Source organism: Esox lucius, chromosome 22, assembly GCF_011004845.1.
Source record: "Esox lucius isolate fEsoLuc1 chromosome 22, fEsoLuc1.pri, whole genome shotgun sequence".
NCBI lineage: Eukaryota > Metazoa > Chordata > Actinopteri > Esociformes > Esocidae > Esox > Esox lucius.
Genome location: NC_047590.1, coordinates 23,863,571 through 23,888,440, shown reverse-complemented (window position 1 = coordinate 23,888,440; position 24,870 = coordinate 23,863,571). Strand labels below are relative to the sequence as shown.

Here is a 24,870-nt window from a genome sequence, read left to right as displayed (position 1 = left end):
GCTGAGTCTGTAAATTAGCCATCAATCTCTAAGCCTTAGCCGCCCGTTCTAACAGTGTATACTGTTTGCTAGCGTAGTTAGCATGTTTTGTGGCAAAATGACGGCTGATGTTGTATTCTTTAAAAACTGCTACAGTTTCTTGGCATATCAGACATACAGCCATTGATCAGACTTAAGCGAAAAAACATTTTGTTGTCCACTCTTTATTAAACACTCGGCACTCACTGTCTACTTTTCTTCAGTCCGCTCATTTTTACTGAAGGGCTCAAACTGCAAGCGAAAAAGTAAAGTAGAGAGTAACACATCACACTCAAACAAAGGTCAATGTCTTTGGAGTGCGCCATCTGTTGGGGAAACACAGTCATTCCAGGGAAAGGTAAAATGGAGGTTTAATTATAATACAATGTTATTTAATAATGTAACTTGGACATGTTCGGCGGGCTGGATTAAAAAGCCCAACGGGCCGTATATGGCCCGTGGGCCGTAGTTTGCCCACGTCTGTGCTAGACTGTTTTCTTCATTATAATTATCAACCTGGTCATGGTCTGTTAGTGTCTACCGATATGGTAACTCTGTTTTAACTCCTCTTCAGACATCACAATGACATATGATCCTACCTGTACAGCAAGTGATGATGCACAATCAGACAGTAATATCTGGTCCTCTGAAAAAAAAAGAAAGAAAAAAGAACAGTCCAACAGACAGTCATGCATTAGTACCTTACAAAATAAGATGTACTGCAATTTGACTAATGCAATAACAACAATAATTAGGAAAATAAAATAATGTTAGCATAAGACAACATAATCAATGAAATACATTAAAAATACCTTTTTACATAAGCAGCTATCACAAAGTGCTAAAGCACACAACCATGCATTTATATAATTTTGGGAAACAGGAAACAAAAAACTAAATGTTCTAACCTTAAACTTAACCTCTTTAGAATTAAATAGTGAATGCGTCATAATCCCGATAAAACCTAGCAGCAAAGTGTGATACTAGATATTTTTTGCATTTTCACAATACAGTCCACAATTAATTTTAGAATTGCTTCAAATGAGGTCTGTGTTCCAGGCTTACCCCAGCTCAGAGTTTTGGCAACTGTCAAGACAAGGTGACATGACAACATATGACATGTCAACATACAGTATTTAGTCAGCCACTAATTGTGCAAGTTCTCCCACTTAAAAAGATGAGGCCTGTAATTTTCATCATAGGTACACATCAACTATGAGATACAAAATTAGAAGGAAAAAAAATCCAGAAAATTACATTGTAGGATTTTTTTGAATTAATTGGTAAATTCTTCAGTAAAATAAGTATTTGGCCACCTACAAACAAGCAAGATTTCTGGCTCTCACAGACCTGTAACTTCTTCTTTAAGAGGCTCCTCTGTCCTCCACTCGTTACCTGTATTAATGGTACCTGTTTGAACTTGTTATCAGTATAAAAGACACCTGTCCACAACCTCAAACAGTCACACTCCAAACACCACTATGGCCAAGACCAAAGACACTCGATCCGTGGCTCCACGCAAGATCTCACCCCGTGGGGTCAAAATGATCACAAGAACGGTGAGCAAAAATCCCAGAACCACACCGGGGGACCTATTGAATGACCTGCAGAGAGCTGGGACCAAAGTAACAAAGGACACCATCAGTAACACACTACGCTGCCAGGGACTCAAATCCTGCAGTGCTAGACGTGTCCCCCTGCTTAAGCCAGTACATGTCCAGGCACATCTGAGGTTCGCTAGAGAGCATTTGGATGGTCCAGAAAAGGATTGGGAATATCATATGGTCAGATGAAACCCAAATAGAATATTTTGGTAAAAACTCAACTCGTCGTGTTTGGAGGAGAAAGAATGCTGAGTTGCATCCAAAGGACACCATACCTACTGTGAAGCATGGGGGTGGAAACATCATGCTTTGGGGCTGTTTTTCTGCAAAGAGACCAGGACGACAGATCCATGTAAAGGAAAGAATGAATGGGGCCATGTATCATGAGATTTTGAGTGAAAACCTTCCATCAGCAAGGGCATTGTAGATGAAAAGTGGCTGGGTCTTTCAGCATGACAATGACTCCAATCACACCGCCCAGGCAACGAAGGAATGGCTTCGTAAGAAGCATTTCAAGGTCCTGGAGTGGTCTAGCCAGTCACCAGATCTCAACCCCATAGAAAATCTTTGCAGGGAGTTGTAAGTCTGTGTTGCCCAGAGACAGCCCCAAAACATCACTGCTCTAGAGGAGATCTGCATGGAGAAATGGGCCAAAATACCAGCAACAGTGTGTGAAAACCTTGTGAAGACTTACAGAAAACGTTTGACCTCTGTCATTGCCAACAAAGGGTATATAACAAGGTATTAAGATTAACTTTTGTTATTCACCAAATACTTATTTTCCACCACAATTTACTAATAAATTCATTAAAAATCCTACAATGTGATTTATATTACTTAAAGATGCCTCTTTCATCTTTTTAAGTGGGAGAACTTGCCCAATTGGTGGCTGACTAAATACTTTTTTGCCCCACCATACAGTATATGTACGGTGGAAAAAATTTAAAGACCACTGCACCTTTTATTCCTTTCCAAAAAAAAGGAAGGTTTTGATTGAGGAAGAGAAGGGTTAAAATTAAGAGACCACTGCAAATTGAATGCTTCTGTTCCTCACCCAAAACTTTCCTTTTCAACTATTTTGGAAAGGCAAAAAAAGTCCAGCGGCCTCTTCGTTTATTACATTGCAAATATTTGACAACACAGAAGAAATGACACTTCGCTACAAAGTAAAGTAGTGAGTGTACAGCTTGTATAAGTGTAAATTTGCTGTCCCCTCAAAATAACACAACACCCAGCCATTAACGTCTAAACCGCTGGCAACAAAGGAGAGTACACCCTTAAGTGAAAATTTATAAATTTGGCCCAATTAGCCATTTTCCCTCCCCGATGTCATGTGACACATTAATGTTACAAAGTCTCAGGTGTGAATGGGGAGGAGGTGTGTTAAATTTGAGGAGTACAAAGACAAGTGTGTCTTGCCTACAGTCAAGCATGGTGGTGGGAGGGTCATGGTCTGTGGCTGCATGAGTGCTGCCGGCACTGGGGAGCTACAGTTCATTGGGGGAACCATGAATGCCAACATGTACTGTGACATACTCAAGCAGAGCATGATCCCCTCCCTTCAAAGACTGGGCCACAGGGCTGTATTCCAACATGATAACGACTCCAAACAACTCCAAGATGACCACAGTCTTGCTAAAGAAGCTGAGGGTAAAGGTGATTGACTGGTCAAGCAGGTCTCCTAAATCCTATTGATCATCTGTGGGGCATCCTCAAACAGAAGGTGGAGGAGCACAAGGTCTCTAACATCCACCAGCTCTGTGATGTCGTCATGGAAGAGTGGAAGAGGACTCCAGTGGCAACCTGTGAAGCTCTGGTGAACTCCATGCCCAAGAGGGTTAGGGCCGTGCTGGAAAATAACAGTGGCCACACAAAATATTGACACTTTGGGCCCAATTAGGAAATGTTCACTTAGGGGTGTATGCACTTTTGCTGCCAGCAGTTTAGACATTAATGGCTGTGTGTTGTGTTATTTTGAGGGGACAGCAAATTGACACTGTTATAACAAGATGTACACTCACTACTTTACATTGTTGCAAAGTGTCATTTCTTCAGTGTTGTCACCTGAAAAGAATCAAATATTCATAAAAATGTGAGGGGTGTACTCACTTTTATGAGATACTGTAGGTCACACAGTATTTGGCTATTAAATATGCTTCTAATCAATGTATTTATTCATTTGGCATATTTCCCACCGGACATTTTGGCCACTGATATTTTCATCTGCCAGACAACTACATGTGATACTGGCAAAAAGCTGGTTAACATAAACCCTGGTCCAGACCTGTCACCTATTGAAAACACCAATTGGGCAGCCGCAATCCTATATCAAGCAAGAATGGCATTACATTTCACTTTCAAAACTACAGCAACTGGTCTCCTCAGTTCCCAAATGTTTACAATGCATTGTTGAAAGAGATGCAACACCGTGGTATACATGCTCCTGTTCCAACTTTTTAAAAACATGTTGCTGGCATCAAATTCAAAATGGGCATGTATTTTTACTTTTTTGGAAAGGGGGTTGTAGAATGCAATTTCCTTATGCAGATAAAGTTATTAAATCCCTACATTTAATTAAAGTGCAAACAAAACACGCCATACCAAGGGCAATAGACCTATTAGAGAATCTGGGAAGAAAGACTATTAACACCCAAAAAACTACAAGAGGGTGACATGAATGGATTTACAGGCCACTGTCAACACAATCAAAGCGCATGAGCCCCACGGTCACTAACTTGGCCTACATGAGGTCAAGGAAGAAGCCTCTGCTCTAAAAAAGAATATCAAGACGTTTGCCAGACAATGTGCTCTGGACAGATGAGTCAAAGGTGGAGTTGTTTGGCTGCAATGCCAGATGCCATGTGTGGCAAAATGGGACAATGACTTTGAAGAACAACCTCATACCAACCTTAAAGCATGGAGATCTCAGGAGCCTGGCCACCAAGCAATCACTGAGTCAATCATGAACTCTCTATTGTACCCCAGAAAGCTTTAGGTAAATGTGAGGCCATCTGTCAAATAGCTGAAGCATCACAAACCTCACTAGGCTACCTGCCACACTTGTAGTTCTGCAGGTTCTAATGGTAGTAGCTGAAGTCCTATACCTCCTAAAGAATGTTTGTGATCTGCTAGACCAGGGGTGGGCAAACTTTTTGACTTGCGGGCCACAATGGTTTCTAAAAACCAGGCCAGAATAGGGGCCGGGCCAGAATAGAAAGATGGTGTGTTTGTGTGAACTAATATAAATGAAATGTAAAAACCATTACATGAAAAGATTTGGCCTTTAACAGGCACCAAAACACCAATGCGCACACGCACGCACATGCACACCTAGAAAAAATTAAGACCACTGCAAAATTATCAGTTTCTCTGGTTTTACTATTCATAGGAATGTGTTTGATTAAAATGAACAATTTGTTCTTTTTCTATAAACTACTGACAACAATACTCCCGAATTCCAAATAAAAATATTGTCATTTAGATTATTTATTTGTATAAAACTGGTCAAAATAACCAAAAAAGATGCATTGTTTTCAGACCTAACATTTTTTCAACAAAATACTAATACTTTAACTTAGGAAGAGTTCAGAAATCAATATTTGGTGAAATAACCCAGATTTCTGTCATTGATACTAAAGGGGGCAATTCACAGTATTAAGAACTAAGGGTATGCAGACTTTTGAACAGGGGTCATTTCATTTTTTTCTTTGTTGCCATGTTTTGTTTTATGATTGTGTCATTCTGTTATAACCTACACTTGAATATGAATCCCATAAGAAATAAATGTATATGTAAATAAAATAAAAAGATGGGTATACAATAGCTGTTCTACAGCAACAGAAGAAAATTAAGCCTTGAAGGTTGATGCTAACAATTCCTACAGGTGTCCCAATTTTTGTTGATTACAAACCCTCCGTATTAAAGCAGTGTTGGAAGAGCCTATGTTACTACAACCACTCAAACATTAATTGAACAGTATTGTACTACAGGAAGTATATTGCTGTCATAATGGTGAGAAAAGGGCAATTAACAAAGACAGGCAGATCATTGTCACCCTTAAAAGTGTAGGTCGTTCATTAAGAAAAATAGCAAAAAGAGCCAAGGTGTCAGTGAGTAGTTTCCAACACCATCAAGGCACTTGGAAACAGGCAGGAAGAGGTCTGGCAGACCCTAAGCCTTAACAGTATCAGAAGACAAGTTTGAGAGTCAACAGCTTGCGTCAATCACAGAACAACAGCTTCAAACTCAGCTGTGAAGAGAACAACTTGAGCTACAGGTTTGACAGGTTAGGTGGAAGTTAAAAAGTAATTGCTAAGATGGCAAAAATAAGAGAGGCTTGCCTGGGTAATGCAGCACTGCCACAAATCTTTGGTTCATCACACAGGGTTTTTATACCATGTCGAGTTGGCGAAAGGATGGTTCCTCAGTGTATGACACAAACTGTCAGATATGGAGGAGGAAGTATGACGGTCTGGGGCTCTTTTGCTGGATCCAGAATTGACGAATTGCACAGAGTGAGTGGCACTCTTAACCAAAACAGCTAACACAGCTTTTGGCAGCGCCATACAATACCCTCTGGTGTACACCTAGTTGGTCAGGCGTTCATCCTACAGCAAAAATAATGACCCAAGACATACCTTCAGACTATTTCAGAACTACTTTTCTTTTTTAAGAAATAATACTGTAGGCTTCAAATAATGGAATTCTCAGCACCGTCTCCAGACCTAAACCCCACTGTGTTGGCTTGGAATGAACAGGGCAGAAGGGTGAAAGAAAATCAACCTAAAGGTGCAACACATGTGGGAATATCTGTAACAGTGCTGGGAAGAACTTTCTGAACAATACTTGATTTCCATTTTAGAAAGAATGCCACAAGTGTGTTCATCTGCTATATCTGCAAAAGGTGGCTACTTTGATGAGTAAAATGTTGATTATACTTCGTTAAACAAAACAATTCCATGATTTATTTTGTCTACAATTGTTTATTTGTTCAATGCTTTAATTTCAGAGTACATTAAGATGTTTAACTGTGAATTTTCTATAAACATTTTTAAAATATAGCTGTTCTAAAACTTTTCACTGTGTGTGTGTGTGTGTGTGTGTGTGTGTGTCTGTGCGCGTGTATATACACATACACATAAGAAGCACAGACCTTACGTGAAGCAAACTATTTCAGTCATTAACCAAACATTTGCACAAGGTTAGGTTTAGGCATCAAATGTCCAACCTTAACACATAATGCCTTCATCTACACTGAACAAAATTATAAATGCAACATTTTTGTTTTTGCCCCAATTTATCATGAGCTGAAATCAAAGATCTACGACTTTTTCTATGTACACAAAAGGCCTATTTCTCTCAAATACTGTTCACAAATCTGACTAAATCTGTGTTAGTGAGCATGTATCCTTTGCTGAGATAATCAATCCATCCACCTCACAGAGGTGGCATATCAATATGCTGATTAGACAGCATGATTATTGCACAAGTGTGACTTAAATGGAGGCAAAAACAAAAGTGATGCATTTATAATATTGTTCAGTGTAAGTAACCCCAATTCTAACACAAACTCAAATAGTCAGTTTGACTATTGACCTTGACTATTGGGGTAAAACCTAACCTGAAACAGATTTTGACTTTGTACTTGTGGGAAAAAGCAGAAGTTCCTAATTAGGGCAGATACATCATGGTTTTCTATCCTTGTGAAGACTTCAGGTGCTAATTCCATTGGTGAAAAGAAAACACAGATAACCAGCCTAAAATCTCCAGTACAAACAATAACATGTTGTACCACACTGGCTAGGAAAATATGACATATGAACTAACTCTCTCAATGGTAAATTGCAGGGAATAAATGGTTTACCTCGGAGAGGCTGATACAAGGTGGCATTTTCAGGCCATGGCTCCGCAGCTTTTGAAAAACATGAAAGAGAACATTGACCAAAGGTCACGTTAAGGAGTTTTTCGGGTTGCGCATATTTGTAAAACTATTGGTTATTATTACCTACGAGTTCAAGCCAATCTGAGAGGCATCATCATGTATGAAATGTTACTGTGACAATCAGGCAGGCAAGTAATTTATTTGAAATAGTTAACTACTGAATAATTGACTTTGCTATTATTTACTTAACTGACACTGTCTCAGCAACATTCTAAAAACGTTTCATATTAGGGAGGGCCCTACAATATCCAACGTTATCGCTGATCATATGGATGTACAGCTAAGTAAACATAGTCCTTTTTACAGGATTGTGAGAGTCACTAGTCGTTGAGTAAAAAGTAGGGAGACATTAAAATTAACTAGCAGGCTAACAGTAACTACAGTATCTAACTAGCCATCTACAGTGTAAAAATGACTATTATTTCCAAGGTAACATTCAGAACGTCGGTGTTTATTAATGCTAACTGCAAAACTAGCTAGCTACATAAAGTTTGCTGATAAGTTAGTTTCATGTTGTATGCCAATTATTACACACATTACCTGCTATCTGGGAGACGAATGCCTCTGCTGCAAGAGACATGATGAAATGAGAAGAGTCTATACAAACAGGAGAATAACAGGAAAAATTGGACAAGGTTAAGGGCACGCTTAGCATAAGAGTCATTAAGATGACGCCAGACGCAGCGGTACGTCGTGATAGTTTTCCTGCTCCAACTTGACTTCAGTTACATTCGTTCCTTCTTTTCCACAAGAGTTTTTTGGCAACCTACACATGAAACGTTGTATTGCCGTCAGCAACTGGAGGGGGTTTTAAAAAGCAAATTAACATAGTAGTTAGAAAATGTTCATACCGCACAAAACAAATTAATAAAGTAAATCGATAAACATTACGCTTCAAATTCTTCACTCAACTTTGAATGTGCATTACCGCCACCTACTGGACTGGGAACCAGAGACGGATTAACTGTTAAATTGGGGTTTCAACCGATTGCGAAAGCATTGTTCCTTAAAGGGGAATAACGATAAATATCTATATAATTGTCAAAATGAATTGAATCGCTTGAAGTAATTGTTGGACTGTCTCACTATGCACACAAATCTCATTCAGCGAGAGCAGGGTCGAGTTGGGGGACTAGATAGGGTTTACATGTAAGCAGTAAGGAAAGAAGCAGTAATGTTAGCAATCTGTATGTAAGCAGTAAGGGAAAGTATAGTATATTACCACAGGGTGTTGGTATATTAACAACAGCTTTTCCGACAAGATCTTGGAGTGCCTGGACACAGCTCTTAGCCAAGATACTTTGGTAATATATCACAAACCCTTGAGATGCCTTATTGCTCTTCTAAACCAGTTACCACTGGGATGCCCTCCCTCCAATGCCTTTTGGGGGAAGAGTCACTGGCTTGTTGTTGACTCTCTGTTGCGCACTTGTGCAATTGGGCTGTACGCTGTTAGCAATACTCGGCCCTCATTCAGGGGGGTTGCGGTTGGTGGGTGTCCCTTTGGTTGATGCCTGGTGTTGTACCCTTAAAAAGGGAAAAAAGTAGCGGGAAGGTTTAAGAAACACACAAGACGCTGCTCTCGCCTTCACTCGTCTGTATTGAATGAGGAAGAAAAGCGCGCGCCTGCGATCCCCCTACAGAAGCCCCAAGGCATTACTAATACATTGACGAATAATCAATCTATACACGGATCAGCATTATCTGAATTCTGCTTCTCAATAATACGGTTTTTAACAGTGACGAACTTAATGTGTATTCTAATATAACCATTAATATAACAGACTATTGTAAATTAAATGAGTTAGAACCACTTGTCACATACTCCCCCTCAAAATAGATGTTGTCCCCAACATCCGAATGTAACCTATGACCTTAAGCGCAAAGAAAGGGGTTAAGTCATACACTATTAATCAACACACAAGGCACGGTTATTTCAGATCAACACTTCTGCTACAACGTATCTTATATAGTGCACTATCACAGACTGGAACTCTTTCCATATATTCTTTCAAGCACAGGTAAGTACCCAATATCTTTTAATGTCTTTGTTCCCTCTTTTGGTCTATGTTTTGTGTCCACTTAGACACGTTAGTACCTAACAGTTCTGTTCATGTTCAAGTCAATTACACTCTCCTTTAACAAAGGTCCATGAATGTGGTGTGATTCACTGCAACAGCGTCGCATGAATGTATATGTAGAGTGTAACCACAGTCCATTTGAATGTGCATTGTCTCTGCATTTGCTCAGTTCAATTTCTATCTTTCATGCGCGTAGTGCCGGAAGTATTGGAAGTGGTGTGGCTGCGCAACGTATGTCCACGGAACCATCCAGTGTTGTTGTTGTGATGTCCTAATGTTGTGGCAAGTTGGTGAGCCAAGCCTATCATATGTGAAAACTTTAGGCTGTCTGTGCCGTCGTCTGGGCCGCTGGAGCGCCTCACCACTTGGGTCACTTGAAACAAGCAAGGGGACAGCTTCCTCCAAAGACATACTCTCGACAAAACTGTCCTCTCTCTCCAGTGAGGTTTCCATTTGGTTCGTCGTTCCTTGTTCTCTCTCTGGCTCAGATGGCATGTTTTCCTCAGTCTGTGTGCATTCGGGCTCCGGAGGTGTACTACACACAGGGTTCATTGTTTCAGGTGAGCGAAACTCAGATTGCTGCTGGAATGAGACTGGATAATACTCATCCCCATCGTCCTCTTCTTCCGACTGCTCTGCTTCCTCGGTTTGCTCCACATTTCTCTTCCTTGCTCGTGGCTGCACTGTCGTTTCGAGTGGCAGGTGGTCACATGGGAGGAGAAGGTTACGATGTAAAATCCTTGATCTCCCTTTTCCTTTCTCAGGTCTGAGTTCATAAACAGGAACGTCTGGACTCACTTGGCGCACAACTGTGTGGATAGTATCCTCCCAATGGTTCCTCAATTTTCCTGGACCCCCACGAGGTGTCATGTTCCTGACTAAAACACGATCTCCAGGCTGTAACACAGAGCTTTTAGCTTTACAGTCATAATATCTCTTACTTCTGATCGTAGCTTTGTGAGCATTCTCTCTTGTGATCTCGTAGGCTTCTTCCATGCCTTGCTTCCACTTTTCCATGTAATGGTGGTGATTACAGTTTCCTTGTTCTGAAGTCAAACTAAATAACATGTCAACTGGCAACCGTGGGGAGCGTCCGTACAGTAAGTAGAAGGGGGAAAATCCAGTCACTTCGCTGCGGGTACAATTGTATGCGTAGGTCAACTTGTTCAGTGAGTCTTTCCAGTTACTCTTTTGTCTCTCCGTAAGGGTCTTTAACATCTGAAGTAATGTTCGGTTAAACCGCTCTACCTGTCCATTCCCTTGGGGGTGGTAGGGAGTAGTTCTTGACCCAGCAACTCCACAGTACATTTTCAGTTGTGTGAACAGTTGGTTTTCAAATTCACCACCTTGATCATGGTGTATTCTTGTGGGGAAGCCAAATCTCAGTGCATAGTCATTAAATATTTTGTCTGCTGCTGTTTTTCCTGATTTTGAAGTTGTGGCGTATGCCTGGGCAAAACGTGTAAAGTGATCAATGATTACAAGAATATATTCATAGCCACCTTTACATTTCTCAAGATGCAAGAAATCCACAGAGACAAGTTCAAACGGTTGAGTGGTGACAATGCTTCTCATCGGGGCTCTCGTCTCACGGCTTGGTTTCTTGTGTTTGAGACATGCACACTTCCGTGTGACATAATCCTCTATCTCTCGTTGCATATAGGGCCAGTAAAACCGGTCTCGTATCAGTGACGTAGTCCTGTCTACGCCTTGGTGGCCCATTTCGTCGTGAAGTTCCTTTAACACAGTGCTTTTGTATTTCTCTGGAAGCACTAGTTGTTTTCTGTTTGTCGTTTTCCTGTACAATACACCGTTTTCATTCATGTCCAGTTTGTCCCACTCTCTAAGAAGGCATGTGATCTGTGGGCTGAGCTGTCTTAGTTCGTGACCTGATGGTTTATCTCCTGTCAGTTTGAACTGAACCACAGGTCCAACAGCGGGGTCATTCCTCTGGTCATTTTTAACTTGTCCTGCTGTTAGTGGACTGAGTATTGTCTCTGTAGCTAGTGTTTCACATTCAGCTGAGATGCCCATGGACCAAGATACGCTGGACTCGTCCTGACTTTCCACTGCTTGGGACGCTGCTCCAATCACATCATATGACATTTCCTCTGAACACTCTTTCATAAACGTCTCTTCATCCAAAGGCATTCTGGACAAACTGTCTGCATCAATATTTTCTTTACCAGGGCGGTATTTTATTGTGAAATGGAAATCGGCCAGCTCCGCTACCCAGCGACAACCTGTCGCATTCAGTTTAGCAGTGGACAGCACATAGGTGAGTGGATTATTGTCACTGTAGACGGTGAAGAATGGTGCATAGTATAAGTAGTCACGAAATTTCTCTGTGATCGCCCACTTTAGGGCTAGAAACTCTAACTTGCCTGAGTGCAAATGATAATTCTTCTCTGCTGCAGTCAAAGTACGCGAGCCATAAGCAATCACACGTAGCTTTCCATTCTGTCTTTGATATAATACCGCCCCTAACCCCTGATTGGAAGCATCAGTATGGAGGGTGAATGGCTGGGAAAATTCTGGGAAACCCAGAACAGGTGGCTGAATGAGGCAGTCTATCAACCGTTCCAATATGATCTGATGCACATTAGCCCACTCAATGGGTGTGTTGGACGGAACTCCTCTACTGTTTCGTTTTGTTTGCCACTTTCTCTTTTTATCTTTCAGGGTCTCAGTCTCGACAGGTGCTTTGAGCAAATCATACAAGGGGCTGGCAATACGTGAAAAATCCTTGATATACTGCCGGTAATAACTCAACAGTCCTAAAATGGCTCTCAACTCGCCAACAGTACCTGGTTGCTTGTCTTTCAGGGCTCTTACCGCAACAGTATCAGCAGGGTCCATTCTGTTTCCCTCAGCAGACACAATTCTCCCAAGGTATCGCACTTCTGTCTTAAACAGGTCACATTTCCTGGGTTTCAGTTTTATCCCATGCTCTCTCAAGCGTTGCAACACCTTTCTGACGTCACTGACATGATCCTCAAACGTTCTGCTAAACACAAGAACATCATCGAGATATGGCACACATATTTCATCTCTTAAGCCTTCTAAGCATTGTTCCATGCAACGTTGGAATACGGCAGGAGCATTCATGAGTCCAAACGGGATCCGAACCCACTCATATAGGCCCCATGGGGTAACAAAAGCTGTCAAATGTCTACTTCCCTTTGCCATGAATCCCTGGTGGTACGCCTTACCCTGATCCAGCAGTGAAAAGAGGGTGTTCCCTCCCAGGGTGTCCATAATGTCCTGTACTCTGGGGATGGGGTGGCGATCTGGATGGGTTTTCTTGTTGAGCTCCCTGTAGTCAATGCATAAGCGCATGGTACCGTCTTTTTTTCTGACACAAACAACTGGAGAGGAGTAGGAAGAGGTCGACTTTTCAACCCACCCTTGTGCTATCAAGTCCTGTAAATAGTCTTTCATCTCTCTATATAAAGGTTTTGGAACAGAGAGGTAAGTTTTTGACACTGGCTCACCGTCTTTTAGTGAAATGTCCATTTGCAGATTCTCTGCACAACCTATGTCATTATCAGACCTGGAGAATGACTCTGACTCTTCTCTTAACATCCGACCAACTGTCTGCCTCTGGTGTTCATTAAGGTGAGTCAAATCAACAGGAGGTTCCCATTGTTCTTGGCTAGGGGTGTTTTCACTAGAAATCTGAGCCTGGACATGGTGAATAGATGCAGTTGGTAGGTTATCTGTTTTAAATATGTTAGCAGGGTACACTGATCTGGCTGACTGTACAGTTCCAATGACTGTTCTTCCTGACAGCATAATGTCATGACTTGTAGGGTTTTGCACAGTGACTATAATTTTTGGGGTCATCCCTGCCTTCACTGACACAAGAGTGTCACAAAATTCTAGTCCTTCAGGCCAACGTGGGTTATCATCAGGTTCAAAGATAAGAGTCTTATCCTCTCTGAAAAGTGGGACCTGTACTCGACACTCAATTTGGATGGAGGTATGCTTAGGCACACTAACTCTCTCATTTGCTGTCTTCACGTTATAGTCACATGTCTGTCCTACACGCACTGCATTAATAAGGGTCTTTGCTTTGTTTTTCCTGAGGTGAGGAAAAGCCATTCTTACTGCCTTCACAAGGTTGTCTTTATCCACATACTTTGTTTGATCTTGCAGGCTATCTAGGACAAGACGCTCGATGACATTAAAGCCAATAATGGGACATTAGCAGCTCATCATCACCAGCAGTAAGTTTAAAGGACACTTCGAGCCATCCGACATACGGCATCTCTGTTCCATTGGCTGCTTCGATTTGCAAAGGGTCAAAAGGGTCAACTAGTTCTGATACGTCTCTGAGAGGAACATCAGGTAAATGGCTTTTTTTCCATACCTCATCTATAGCACAAACTTGTGAACCTGTATCCCAAAGTGCCTGGGTTTTCTGTTTGTGCAGGAAACACCAAATGACACACTTCTTCCCCACTAACTCACTTACAGTAGGTGTTTTCTCTGAAGCCCCCTTTTTCTTGTACTTGACTCTATCTCGTGACTGAGTTGTCTGCTTCTTGATACCTGAACATACATATGGCTTACAAAATCTTTTGTGTGTTTGCCAATGGTTTACCTGACACTCCTTTGAGCAGTATAGAGTGGTATTACAAACTGAACAACATTTTAGTTCCTCTCTTCCTTTCTCCTCTTTACAGCCTGCACAGAATTGGGACTTATCAATACCGCTGGTTGCTCCATGTCCCGTGGGGGCAACCCCTCTTAGTTTAAAGGGATTCTCCGAGCGGGCTCTACAGGTCTCTGTGCTTTGCAACCTGCTCTGAAGTGTTCACTGCTTCCACACCTAAAGCAATGCTGACAGTACTCCTCACCTGCTTGAGTACATGAGGGACATTTTGGCTGAGGGCGTCGCGCTGGGTAAAACCTCTGCGGTGCAAACCTCTGCTGGAACTGGGCCGTCTCTCTCATCCGTCCAGGCCCGAATGTTGGTCGATACTCCTGCACTGCTGCTGGTGACTGCTGGTGGAAATATGGCATTTCATTTGACTCAGTCTGATAAGGTGAGGATTGGGGGGGTGAGAATACTGGGTAAGGAGAGGGCACAGTTGCTGGTTCTCTGCTTGGTGGAAGGTACTGTGGCAGTGCAGGGGCGGGTCTTTGGATTGTTTCCCTGATTTGACAGATCTCAGCTTTCAAGTCTTTCAATAGCACTATGTCAGAGCGCATTTCTTTTATTTCAGCGAGCAGATCAGGGGGAAGTGAAGCTGGGCTTTGTGAGGCGGCACTTTTCTTTTCCACCAGAGCTTCACTTGACTGGACTGTATTCACATTAGTTACACGTGATGGGGCAGAGTGTTTCTTTTTGTCCTGTCTCTCTTTTTCATTGGCATGTGAAATGTTCAGTTTCTCCAACAGCAGCTCATCTGAGGTATCTGTCTGGAGGAGGTAGGGCTGCAGGTCACCTTTAATATTGTCACTCTGAAGGCCAGTTAGAACTGTATGCATAAACAGACTCTGAACTAGTACCGGGTCATATTTTAGACTTGAATCAGCTTCCTGAGAAGCAAACAGGATTTTTTGTCTTAAGTCCATTGCCCTAAGCAAGAAGTTTTGAGGGGTCTCTTTACTGCTTTGAACCTCAGAAGTGAGCTGTTTATATAACTCTGTGGCACCTCTCTCCTGGTAGTGACACCTGAGGATCCTACGAAGGGCAGGCAGTGATAGTTTATCTTTCCCTTCAAGGTAACTTCGTAACTGCAGGCCTGGTGTGATAGCACGGATTACAGCATCAATAATCTCTGACTCTGGGTAGCCTTTGCTGAGCCCACTTTCAATTTGTTTGGCCAGGCTAGTAAACGTCAGCTTATCTTTTTGCCCTGGCTCACCTATCTGGCCAGATATTTTAAAATCTTTGCGCCACATGGAGCCATTAGGGGTTGCTGGGGTCAAATTCTTTCCTTGTTTGATGAAACTGGCAGGGGTGGTCATGTTTGTTTTCATTAAGTCATACATCGCGTTCTCTTTTTCTTTCAATGACAGCCTTAGCGCCTCTACCTCTTTCTGGAGGTTTTCCTGTGACTCAATTTGACTGGAGATTTCGCTTTCACTTACGTTTGTTGCCGAATCGATTTTGTCTATTATGTCATGAATACTAAGGAGGTCTGACATACCCTCATCCTCTAGGTCGGCCAACTCTTCCCGTTCAAGATACTTTATTACATGTGAAATCACTTGGCTGCGAGTTTTACCAGTTACATGTTCTTTCACTGGTCCTGAAATCTGCAGTTCATTGCATACTTTAATCAGCTGTTCGATGGTCAGTTTGTACAACGCTCCTTTAACCTCCAGTTGCAGCCTCTCCAATTCGGATTCCATTTTATCATAAGCAGTAAAATGAGGGTTATCTGACTTAATTGGCTTTTGCTACACCCTAGTAGGCAGTTTTGCTCACTTCAGGATACAAGGTGCCAGGTCCGTCCGAAGTCCACTTCCACCGCTCTGCTGAACTCTCTTCTCTGATATCTGAGTTGTTTGACGGGATGTTTGACTCAAGGACTCCACTTATAGCTCAGGGGTGATCCTCAAACCAAACATCTCAGCAGTGCCTCCAAATGTTGTACCCTTAAAAAGGGAAAAAAGTAGCGGGAAGGTTTAAGAAACACACAAGACGCTGCTCTCGCCTTCACTCGTCTGTATTGAATGAGGAAGAAAAGCGCGCGCCTGCGATCCCCCTACAGAAGCCCCAAGGCATTACTAATACATTGACGAATAATCAATCTATACACGGATCAGCATTATCTGAATTCTGCTTCTCAATAATACGGTTTTTAACAGTGACGAACTTAATGTGTATTCTAATATAACCATTAATATAACAGACTATTGTAAATTAAATGAGTTAGAACCACTTGTCACACTGGCAATGTGGTTGGATTGACTTCCTGCCTGTTGGGCCCTGTCCGGGGCCTCCCCCGGGTAGGGCCACAGTGTCACCGGACCCCCCCGTCTCAGTTCCAAGGTGTTACGCTGCTATATTATTGTGCTGGGGGATATGAGGGATGTACTACTAACTTTTCTCAGTCTCCTCCAGTTTTACATTTTAGGAGGAGATGAGGTCCTGGTCCACACCTGCGGATTACCTGGTTTGGGGGGCCCGTTGCTGTCCCTGTCCTTGTCCACCTGGTCATACTTCTGACCTAGTCTAAAATCAAATAGACTCTGGATTTAGCCCAGAGAAATGTATTTATTATTCCAATTGGACTCTTAATATCTCACACGGCACAGCCAGAAGAGGACTGGTCACCCCTCTGAGCCTGGGTCCTCTCTAGGTTTCTTCCTAAAATTCGACCTTCTTAGGGAGTTTTTCCTAACCACTGAAATTCAACACTACTGTTGTTTGCTCCTTGGGGTTTAAGGCCGGGTGTCTCTGTAAAGCACTTTGTGACAACTGCTGTTGTAAAAAGGGCTTAATAAATACATTTGATTGATTGATTACCAACATAAAAGGCAGTAAAAGGTGATGTCATACCCATCTCATATAACACACCTATCAACCAATCAGAATTCAAACCACCCAGTTATGTGGTACATAAACTAACCAGATGTCCCTGTTTTTCAGGGACAACCCCCTATTTTGATGGCCTGTCTCCGGCAAACGTTGTCCACAAAAATGTCCCAGGTTTAGCACTGAGAACAGAGTGTTAACTGGATTGTTTTAACTTGCAGTTGGGTCGTGTTGTTACTTAATCATTCTCTCTATTGTTTTTTGCTCTACAGCATATCTGTCTAATGTAACAAAAATGGTAGACACATTGAAATTGAACACAAGCCGATGGCCATTGTGGATGGTTCTCATCATAGCTAATATCTATGGCTCTCAGATAAAGACCAATGTGATATGAGCTATGCATATAGGAGACTAGCAGGAACATAAGTTGGGAGGTTATGTTCCTCTTCAGTATCTTTACCAATGTCTTTAACTGTGACATTGTAGGTGAGTTAGTAAAAAAATAATAATAAGAGACACAAGCATAAAAGAAACAACCACAAACCCAAGCGGACACAAACCTTCTGCCTTAAGTATCGTCTTTGATCGGGTTGAGATTAGATGATTGAGTCGGCCATTGCAGAATATTCCATGTTAGGGTTTTTAGCCTTAAAAATCTCCTGGGTTTCTTTGCAGTATGTTTTGGGTCATTGTCCATCTGTAAATTGAAGCGATGTCCAATCAACTTTGCTGAATTTGGCTGAGTCAGACAATACATCCCTATACACTTCAGAATTCATCCGGCTCTTTGTCTTCTGTCCTATCATCAATAAACACTAGTGACCCAATGCCATTGGAAGCCATGCATGCCCGTACCATCACGCTGCCTCCATAGATGGTGTGGTATGCTTCGGATCATGAGCCATTCCAAGCCATCTCCATACTTTTTCTTCCCATCATTCTGGTACAGGTACTAAGCTTCATCTGTCCAAAGAATGCTGTTCCAAAACTGGGCTGGCTTTTTTTAGAAGTTTTGTGGCAAAATCTGCCTCTTGAGGCTAATGAATTGTTTGCACCTTGTCTTGAACTCTCTGTATTTGCTTTTGTAAAGTCTTCTCTTTATGGTAGACTTGGATGATGATATGACTACCTCCTGGTGAGTGTTCTTCACTTGGTTGGATGTTGTGAATTTTCTTGACCATGGAAAGGATCCTACGATTATCCACCACTGTTGTCTTCCGTGGACTTCCAGGCCTTTTTGTGTTACAGAGTTCACCAGTGTAACGAGGACGCGCATGGAGGACGCGCGCCACCCCTCCCGACGTGGTGTTCGGTGCGCGTCATCGCCGGCCTTCTAGCCACGCCGCTCCTCCTCCCACGGCACTGTCCTGTCTTGTTATTGCACACACCTGGTGTCCATTCCCTCATTAGGTTGCCTATATTAGTTCCCTTGTTTCTGGGCGTCTTTGTGTGGTATTGTTCTATGTTCAGTGTTCTGTATTTGCCTTGTGCTGTGTGTTTTTGCGCTTGTGCGTAATTTGAGTTTTGCGTGCCTTGTATTCTGCAGAACGCAATACATTTACTTTCCCTGCATCCCTGCATTCGACTCCTTTTCTACACACCTCTAGACACACTGTTACAACCAGTGCGTTCTTTTTTCTCAGAATGTACCAAACTGTTGACTTGGCCACTCCTAATATTCTTGCTATCTCTCTGATGGATATTTTTTTGAAGCCTAAGGATTTCCTGTTTCACTTGCATGGAGAGCTCCTTTGACCTGTACATTTGAGAAATGTCTGTCTTTCTATTGCCTGGTATGTAACTATTTTCTTTGATTGTGACACACATGTCTGTATAATATCAGAGGATTATTAGGTACTCTGACCATGTTAATCTGCTTAAACCAAGAAGGGTATCAGTCCTTTGTTCCTTAGGAATGTGGCCTTTGGGGGGAAGTAGGGGCAGTTGGCCTCTTTAGGTAAACACAACAGTAAACATTATGGCAGGAACTCCTTTAAATGTTTGATCGATGGAATTGCCATCACAGACTGCATGTTGTTGGTTCACAGCAACAGCTTCCAAATGCGAATGCCACACGTGGAATCAACTCCAGACCTTTTACCTGTTTAATTGAATAAATAACAAAGGAGTAGCCCACATCTGTCCTTGAAACAGCTTTTGAGTCAATTATACCATTACTTTTGGTCCCTTGAAAAAGAGGGGGCTACACATTAAAGAACTATAATTCCTAAACACTTCCTCCAATTTCAAATTAAAGCTGAGGGACTGCACTTTAAGCCCATATTCATAATTTAACTAAAACCTGAACATGGTTTGGGAAACAGCCAAATAACAAAACTTGTCAGTGTCCTATTATTTCTGGACCCAACTCTATGTTAATTGTTCATCTTAAACCTTATCCAAATGGGAAACATTAAGCAAAAGAGTTCTGTGTTTTCAAAAGAGGTTCATGTTGCGTGACATTAAAAGGTGTTTTATGCCAAAGAACATCTACCTTATTCAATTCTCATGTCATTACTGTAAGGAGGAAAAGGACAGAAGAAGAGAAGAGGAAGGAGAGTGGACAAGAAAGGACAGAAGGAGAAGACGGAAAGTAAGTGGACAAGAATGATGAGAAGGAAAAGACAGTTGGAAAGGAAAGCTAAATGGAAAAGGAAGATCGGTAGAAAGGGATAGGAGAAAATGACAAGGAGGAACTTCAGGAGACAAGGGTAGGGAGAGGTGCCTGATAGAGGGAGAAGGAGAGGAATCAGAGGATTAAAGGAAAGAGTGACAATGAGGACAGAAGACAAAGTTTTATGTAAGTTTGTTCTCCCTGGAGAGAAAGCTATGCATCATTTTGAAGGAAAATAAACACAATATCAGTCTACAAGTCCATTCACAGTGCCTAACATCCTCAAGTTATCACAAGTGTGAATTAATAAAAAAGTCAAATTCATGTTTTTAGTGTAACAACCTCAGTATTGCACAACGGCTGCTTGTGCTCAATGTTATGTATTTTGTGTGTTTTTTCACCAGGTTGAGTCTAACTGAGATTATATAATATGAAAAATGTTTGTTGATATAAATATTAACAAATGTTCTATAAATATAATGTCACAGAAATAATAACAACTTAGGTACATACCATGAGTGCGTCCATCCTTGTATGACCTTGTATGACCAGTGAACAAATGTAGCTGCTAAGGTAACAAGTACTACACTAATGAATACTTGCACATTTGCACAACGACTGTCCCTTTGAATTATTATTTGACTCAAAAATCTCTTGGTACAATTAATAGTTTATTTGCAAATAGAGAGACGAGTCAAACGCTTACAGAATAATCATCTGAGGAGTCTCTGAAGTAGATACATGAACAGTCCATATTTATTACAGTTAAAAGGGGGTGGTAAGTTGCTGCACATCTGTCTCATGTCACATAGGTTTTACCCAAAGGGTGAGCTGTCCCCCCACCTTATCCTTCCTGCCATTATGTTTACTGTTGTGTTTACCTAAAGAGGCCAATTGCCCCTACTCCCCCCCCAGGGCCACATTCCTAAGGAACAAAGGACTGATACCCTTATTGGTCTAGGCAGAAGAACAGATTGTCAGAGTACCTAGTGATGCTCTGATATAATACAGACATGTGTGTCACAAACAGGATTTTGTAGCATTAGCGGTTGTACTGAGCTATAGCAAAGTAGTAAATGTAGGGTATATTGTATTTATGACCCTGGTGGGCGGGGCTTCCAGATTGATTTGACAGATGGGTGGGACATCCGGTTTGCAGGGTGAGCCTTCCAGTGTGACGTATGGACTTCCTGTATGATGTGTGTTAGGGCTCGACTTCTGGAGTGACGTATGCATGTCCGGTGACTTTGTAATTTACGATTATGTTTGATGTTTAACAATGTTGAATTCCCAGGCAATAAGTGTTATATCAGCGGTAAGATGTTTGGTGTTTAACAAATGGGGCGCCAGGGTTCAGCAATGCTATTACCCCCGACATTTTATGTTCTGTTAAGTGTTACAAAAGATGTCCTACAACCAGTGGGTGGTAACCTTCCATGTTTTATGAGATGTTTGCCGTGGTCTGTGTATTTAAACCACGCAGACCCCTGTGATGGTCATTCAGTATTGCCTGAGTAAACTTACCTACACATTACAATCACTTGTGAAGCGATCAGCATTTTGGGTGAAACACCTTTGAAAGCTAACAGCTTATCCACAGCTCAGTGAGTCGGCAAGAGATTACAAATGGATAGCAGAGAAGCAAACATGGTAGCACCGAAGAAACCGATGCAGAGTTTATCCTGAAACCATCAACTACACCAGGATATGTTGGCACGGGAATGGATGTTGGATGACGGTTGGATCGGTGGATACATTTTCAACCCAGAGATACCGGAGGTTGCATTTTATGAATTACCCGAAGGCTAAAAGTTTAAGGCCGGTGTGACTGATCAAATGGTTTTTAATGCCAGTTTTTGGAACATCTTTTGGAAAGTGATTTATTTGAGACCAAAACAGGGCACACATTATATGGTAGATACTGTTTAAAGTTGTCGAAGGAATGAAAAAGTACTAGTCTGTTCGATTGGAACTATTTCTGGAAAATGTCGGCAGGTTAGATTGTGACTGTGACTGCAGACTCTTCGACTGACATAAGACCCTGAAGCCCCGCCTAAAACTAACACAGTCCTCAAGACAGACTGTCTGTGACTATTCGGAAGAATTTACGAAACATTACAAGATTACTCAAGATTACAACCAACCGGAGATTGAAGAACCCAAGGCTGAGGACTGGCTGTGTGACACCAGGGATGACAACAATGAAGCCTTCTACAGAACCCCGGACCCCAAGAGCTCGATTCCACCAGCATACCCAACAAGAAACTACCATTGGCTTGATCGGTTTGGTGATCATCTAGGACCTCTTAATCTGTCACACCTTTCAAATGCTAACAAGAGTTATTACAAAATGGACAAACACCTTGCACCAAAAGTTTCAAAGATCATCAAAGCAACAATGGGTATGATTCTGGAATATGTTGTTGCAGCTATTCTCCACAAAGCATGCATCGGATGTGAGGTTGACCACCCGATCCAAAGAAGACATTCTTGTCTCGATCAGCCTGATAATTCTTTTTAGACCCATTATGATGACATTGTGGAGACAGTTTTAACACTGTGACTGAAACATGTGTTGGTCAAGACTTTGAATGCATCGGGGTTTCATGCACTGCTGACCAATGTCAACGTGGCCGCTGAGAACTTGCATGCGCTCAAGTTGGAGCTGAACATCACACAGAGACTGAGTGAGAACAGGGATAAATACATTTAAAGAGGATGCTGTATGCGATGCTGTGGCATTTTGGTGCGACGAAAGCAAAGAGTCTGTTGTCTAAGGATGGGTAACTTCAGTTGTTGTGTTTACATGTACATAAACAAATCCTATGAGCAATCTGAATGTTTGTGTAACTTCTCTGAATTTCTTGGATGATTTGTAATTTAGAAAAACTCAAAACGATGTTAAACATGTATTACTTCTCATTATTGACCCAATGTCTGAACAGGTTATGAAAAGTATTTACTACGACCCAGCAAACCCTGGTGCTTATGTGGGTAGAGAGGGTTTGAAAAGAGCATACTTGGAGAAAACCGGGGAGATCCTCAAAAATGGCGAGGCAGATGACTGGCTACTCGCCCAGGATACATACACGCTACATAGGCCTGTAGCTATACATTTTCAAAGAAATAGAGTTATTGTTCAAGATATAAATTCACAATTTCAGCTGGATTTGGTTGCTTATAGTGTGGAAAACGATAACATGAAATATATGTGAACATGCATATATTGTATTAAGCAAATACGCATGGATTTGTGTGCTGAGAAATAAAGGCGCTATCGAGGTAAAGCGAGCATTTGAAGACATTAAAAGGAGGTAGAACACCACAAAAAGTCCAAACAGACATGGGGAAGGAGTTTTTTAATTGACATTTGGAAATGTTAATGAAGAAGTACAACATAAAATATTTTGCTACAGGAAATGATGTCAAAGCGAGTATCGTTGAGAGATTTAATAAAACAATTAAATCACAAATGTGGAGGTATCTAACAGCTGCCAATACTCATCGCTATGTTGAGGTTATTCAATATTTAGTTCATGGATACAACCATAGCTACCATCGGTCTATTAAGATGAAGCCTGCTGACATTTGTGAAGAAAATGTTGGACTAGTTCTCATTATTGTTGAACCTGTATGGTACAACAATAATGAGAAATGGTCATCAAAGCTACAAGTTCTGGGTTGGGGATACTGTGAGACTCTCAAAGTTGAGAGGAGCGTTTACAAAAGGCATAAAAAAAGAGTACACCGATTAATATTTTACAATAACAGAATGCATTCCGCGGGCATCTACTGTACACAGAATAAAAGATTACCATGGTGATGTGATAGTTGGGACCTTTAACGAACAGGAATTACTGAAAATAATCGTGGCTAAGGATAACATTTTAAAGTGGAAGCAGTTCTGGATGAGAAAGTAAAGAAAATGAGTCTTGTGAAATGGCTTGGTTGGCCAGAGAAATTCAACAGCTGGATACTGGATACAAGTGCTTGACCTAGTGTAACGAGGACGTGCGTGGAGTTCGGCACACGTCATCGCCGGCCTTCTAGCCACGCAGCTCCTCCTCCCACGTCACTGTCATGTTTTGTTATTGCACGCACCTGGTGTCTATTCCCTCATTAGATCGCATATATAAGTTCCTGTGTTTCTGGGAGTCTTTGTGTGGTATTGTTCTATGTCATTTGACTGTATCGGAGTGTACTTGTGCACACTTGTATGCGCTGTTGCGCTTTTGTTTTGCGCTCTGCGGCCTTGCGCCGCCCCCGCTCCGCGGCCTTTCGCCTCCCCAGCTCCAGCTCTGCGGCCTACCCCAGTCCCAGCTCCAGCTCTGCGGCCTGCCCCAGTCCCCGCTCCAGCTCCGCGGCCTGCCCCAGTCCCCGCTCCAGCTCTGCGGCCTGCCCAATCCCCGCTCCAGCTCCGCCGTCTGACCCAGTCCCCGCTCCAGCTCCGCGGCCTGCCCCAGTCCCCGCTCCAGCTCCGCGGCCTGCCCCAGTCCCCGCTCCAGCTCTGCGGCCTGCCCAATCCCCGCTCCAGCTCCGCCGTCTGACCCAGTCCCCGCTCCAGCTCCGCGGCCTGCCCCAGTCCCCGCTCCAGCTCCGCGGCCTGCCCCAGTCCCCGCTCCAGCTCCGCGGCCTGTTGCCGCCCCTATCCCTGCTCCATCACCCGTAGGGGACACCCCGTGCCCGACAGGTACGACGGCACGCCCGGACGGTTGCTACCGTTTCTGGAGCAGGTGATTCAGTACGTGCAGGGCTGCAAGACCTTCATCGCCGCCAACTTGGAGCCATTTATGCTCTCCCTGCTCACCGACCGGGCAATCGAGTGGGCAGGGTAGCTATGGGAGAGAGGGGACCTCCCTTGTGGTTACACGGAGGCGTTCCTCAGTCTCCTACAAGGGGAATTTGGTCTGACAGCTCCCCCTGCCGCCCCCAGTGTCCGCCGCAGCCGCCAGCTCCCCCTGCTGCCCAGTGTCCGCCGCCCGAGGAGGATTGGCCCGAGCCGCCCGGGGAGGATTGGCCCGAGCTGCCCGGGGAGGATTGGCCCGAGCCGCCCGGGGAGGATTGGCCGTCTCGTCCCAGCGGCTCCCCCCTCTCCTGCCCTGGAGCCGCCGCCT

The 24,870-nt window shown here is 42.8% G+C and overlaps 2 protein-coding genes across 10 annotated transcripts in view; both read right to left on the bottom strand.

Annotated features, from left to right (window-relative positions):
- mtx2 (metaxin 2) overlaps positions 1-8,889 on the bottom strand; it is a 45,308-nt gene extending 36,419 nt beyond the window's left edge. The window contains exons 1-5 of one of the 7 annotated variants that reach the window (XM_013132898.4): positions 8,476-8,487; positions 8,334-8,361; positions 8,104-8,160; positions 7,486-7,533; positions 618-664 (exon numbers count right to left, since the gene is read on the bottom strand). In XM_013132898.4, coding sequence (XP_012988352.2) covers positions 618-664; positions 7,486-7,533; positions 8,104-8,160; positions 8,334-8,337 — 156 coding nt within the window. In that variant the 5' untranslated portion in view covers positions 8,338-8,361; positions 8,476-8,487. 7 annotated transcript variants of the gene reach the window in all.
- Positions 8,890-11,763: 2,874 nt separating this feature from the next.
- LOC117593736 lies at positions 11,764-15,289 on the bottom strand. 3 transcript variants are annotated; one of them, XM_034289803.1, is made up of 3 exons: positions 14,507-15,289; positions 12,857-12,960; positions 11,764-12,651 (listed from the first exon to the last, which is right to left on the bottom strand). In XM_034289803.1, exons 1-3 carry the CDS (start codon positions 15,225-15,227, stop codon positions 12,640-12,642), a joined length of 837 nt encoding a protein of 278 aa, XP_034145694.1. In that variant the 5' UTR covers positions 15,228-15,289; the 3' UTR covers positions 11,764-12,639. The 3 variants fall into 3 exon arrangements, with proteins under 3 accessions (XP_034145694.1, XP_034145695.1, XP_034145693.1); XM_034289804.1 differs by having other exon boundaries at positions 11,764-12,648; XM_034289802.1 differs by having other exon boundaries at positions 11,764-12,960.
- Positions 15,290-24,870: the final 9,581 nt, after the last annotated feature.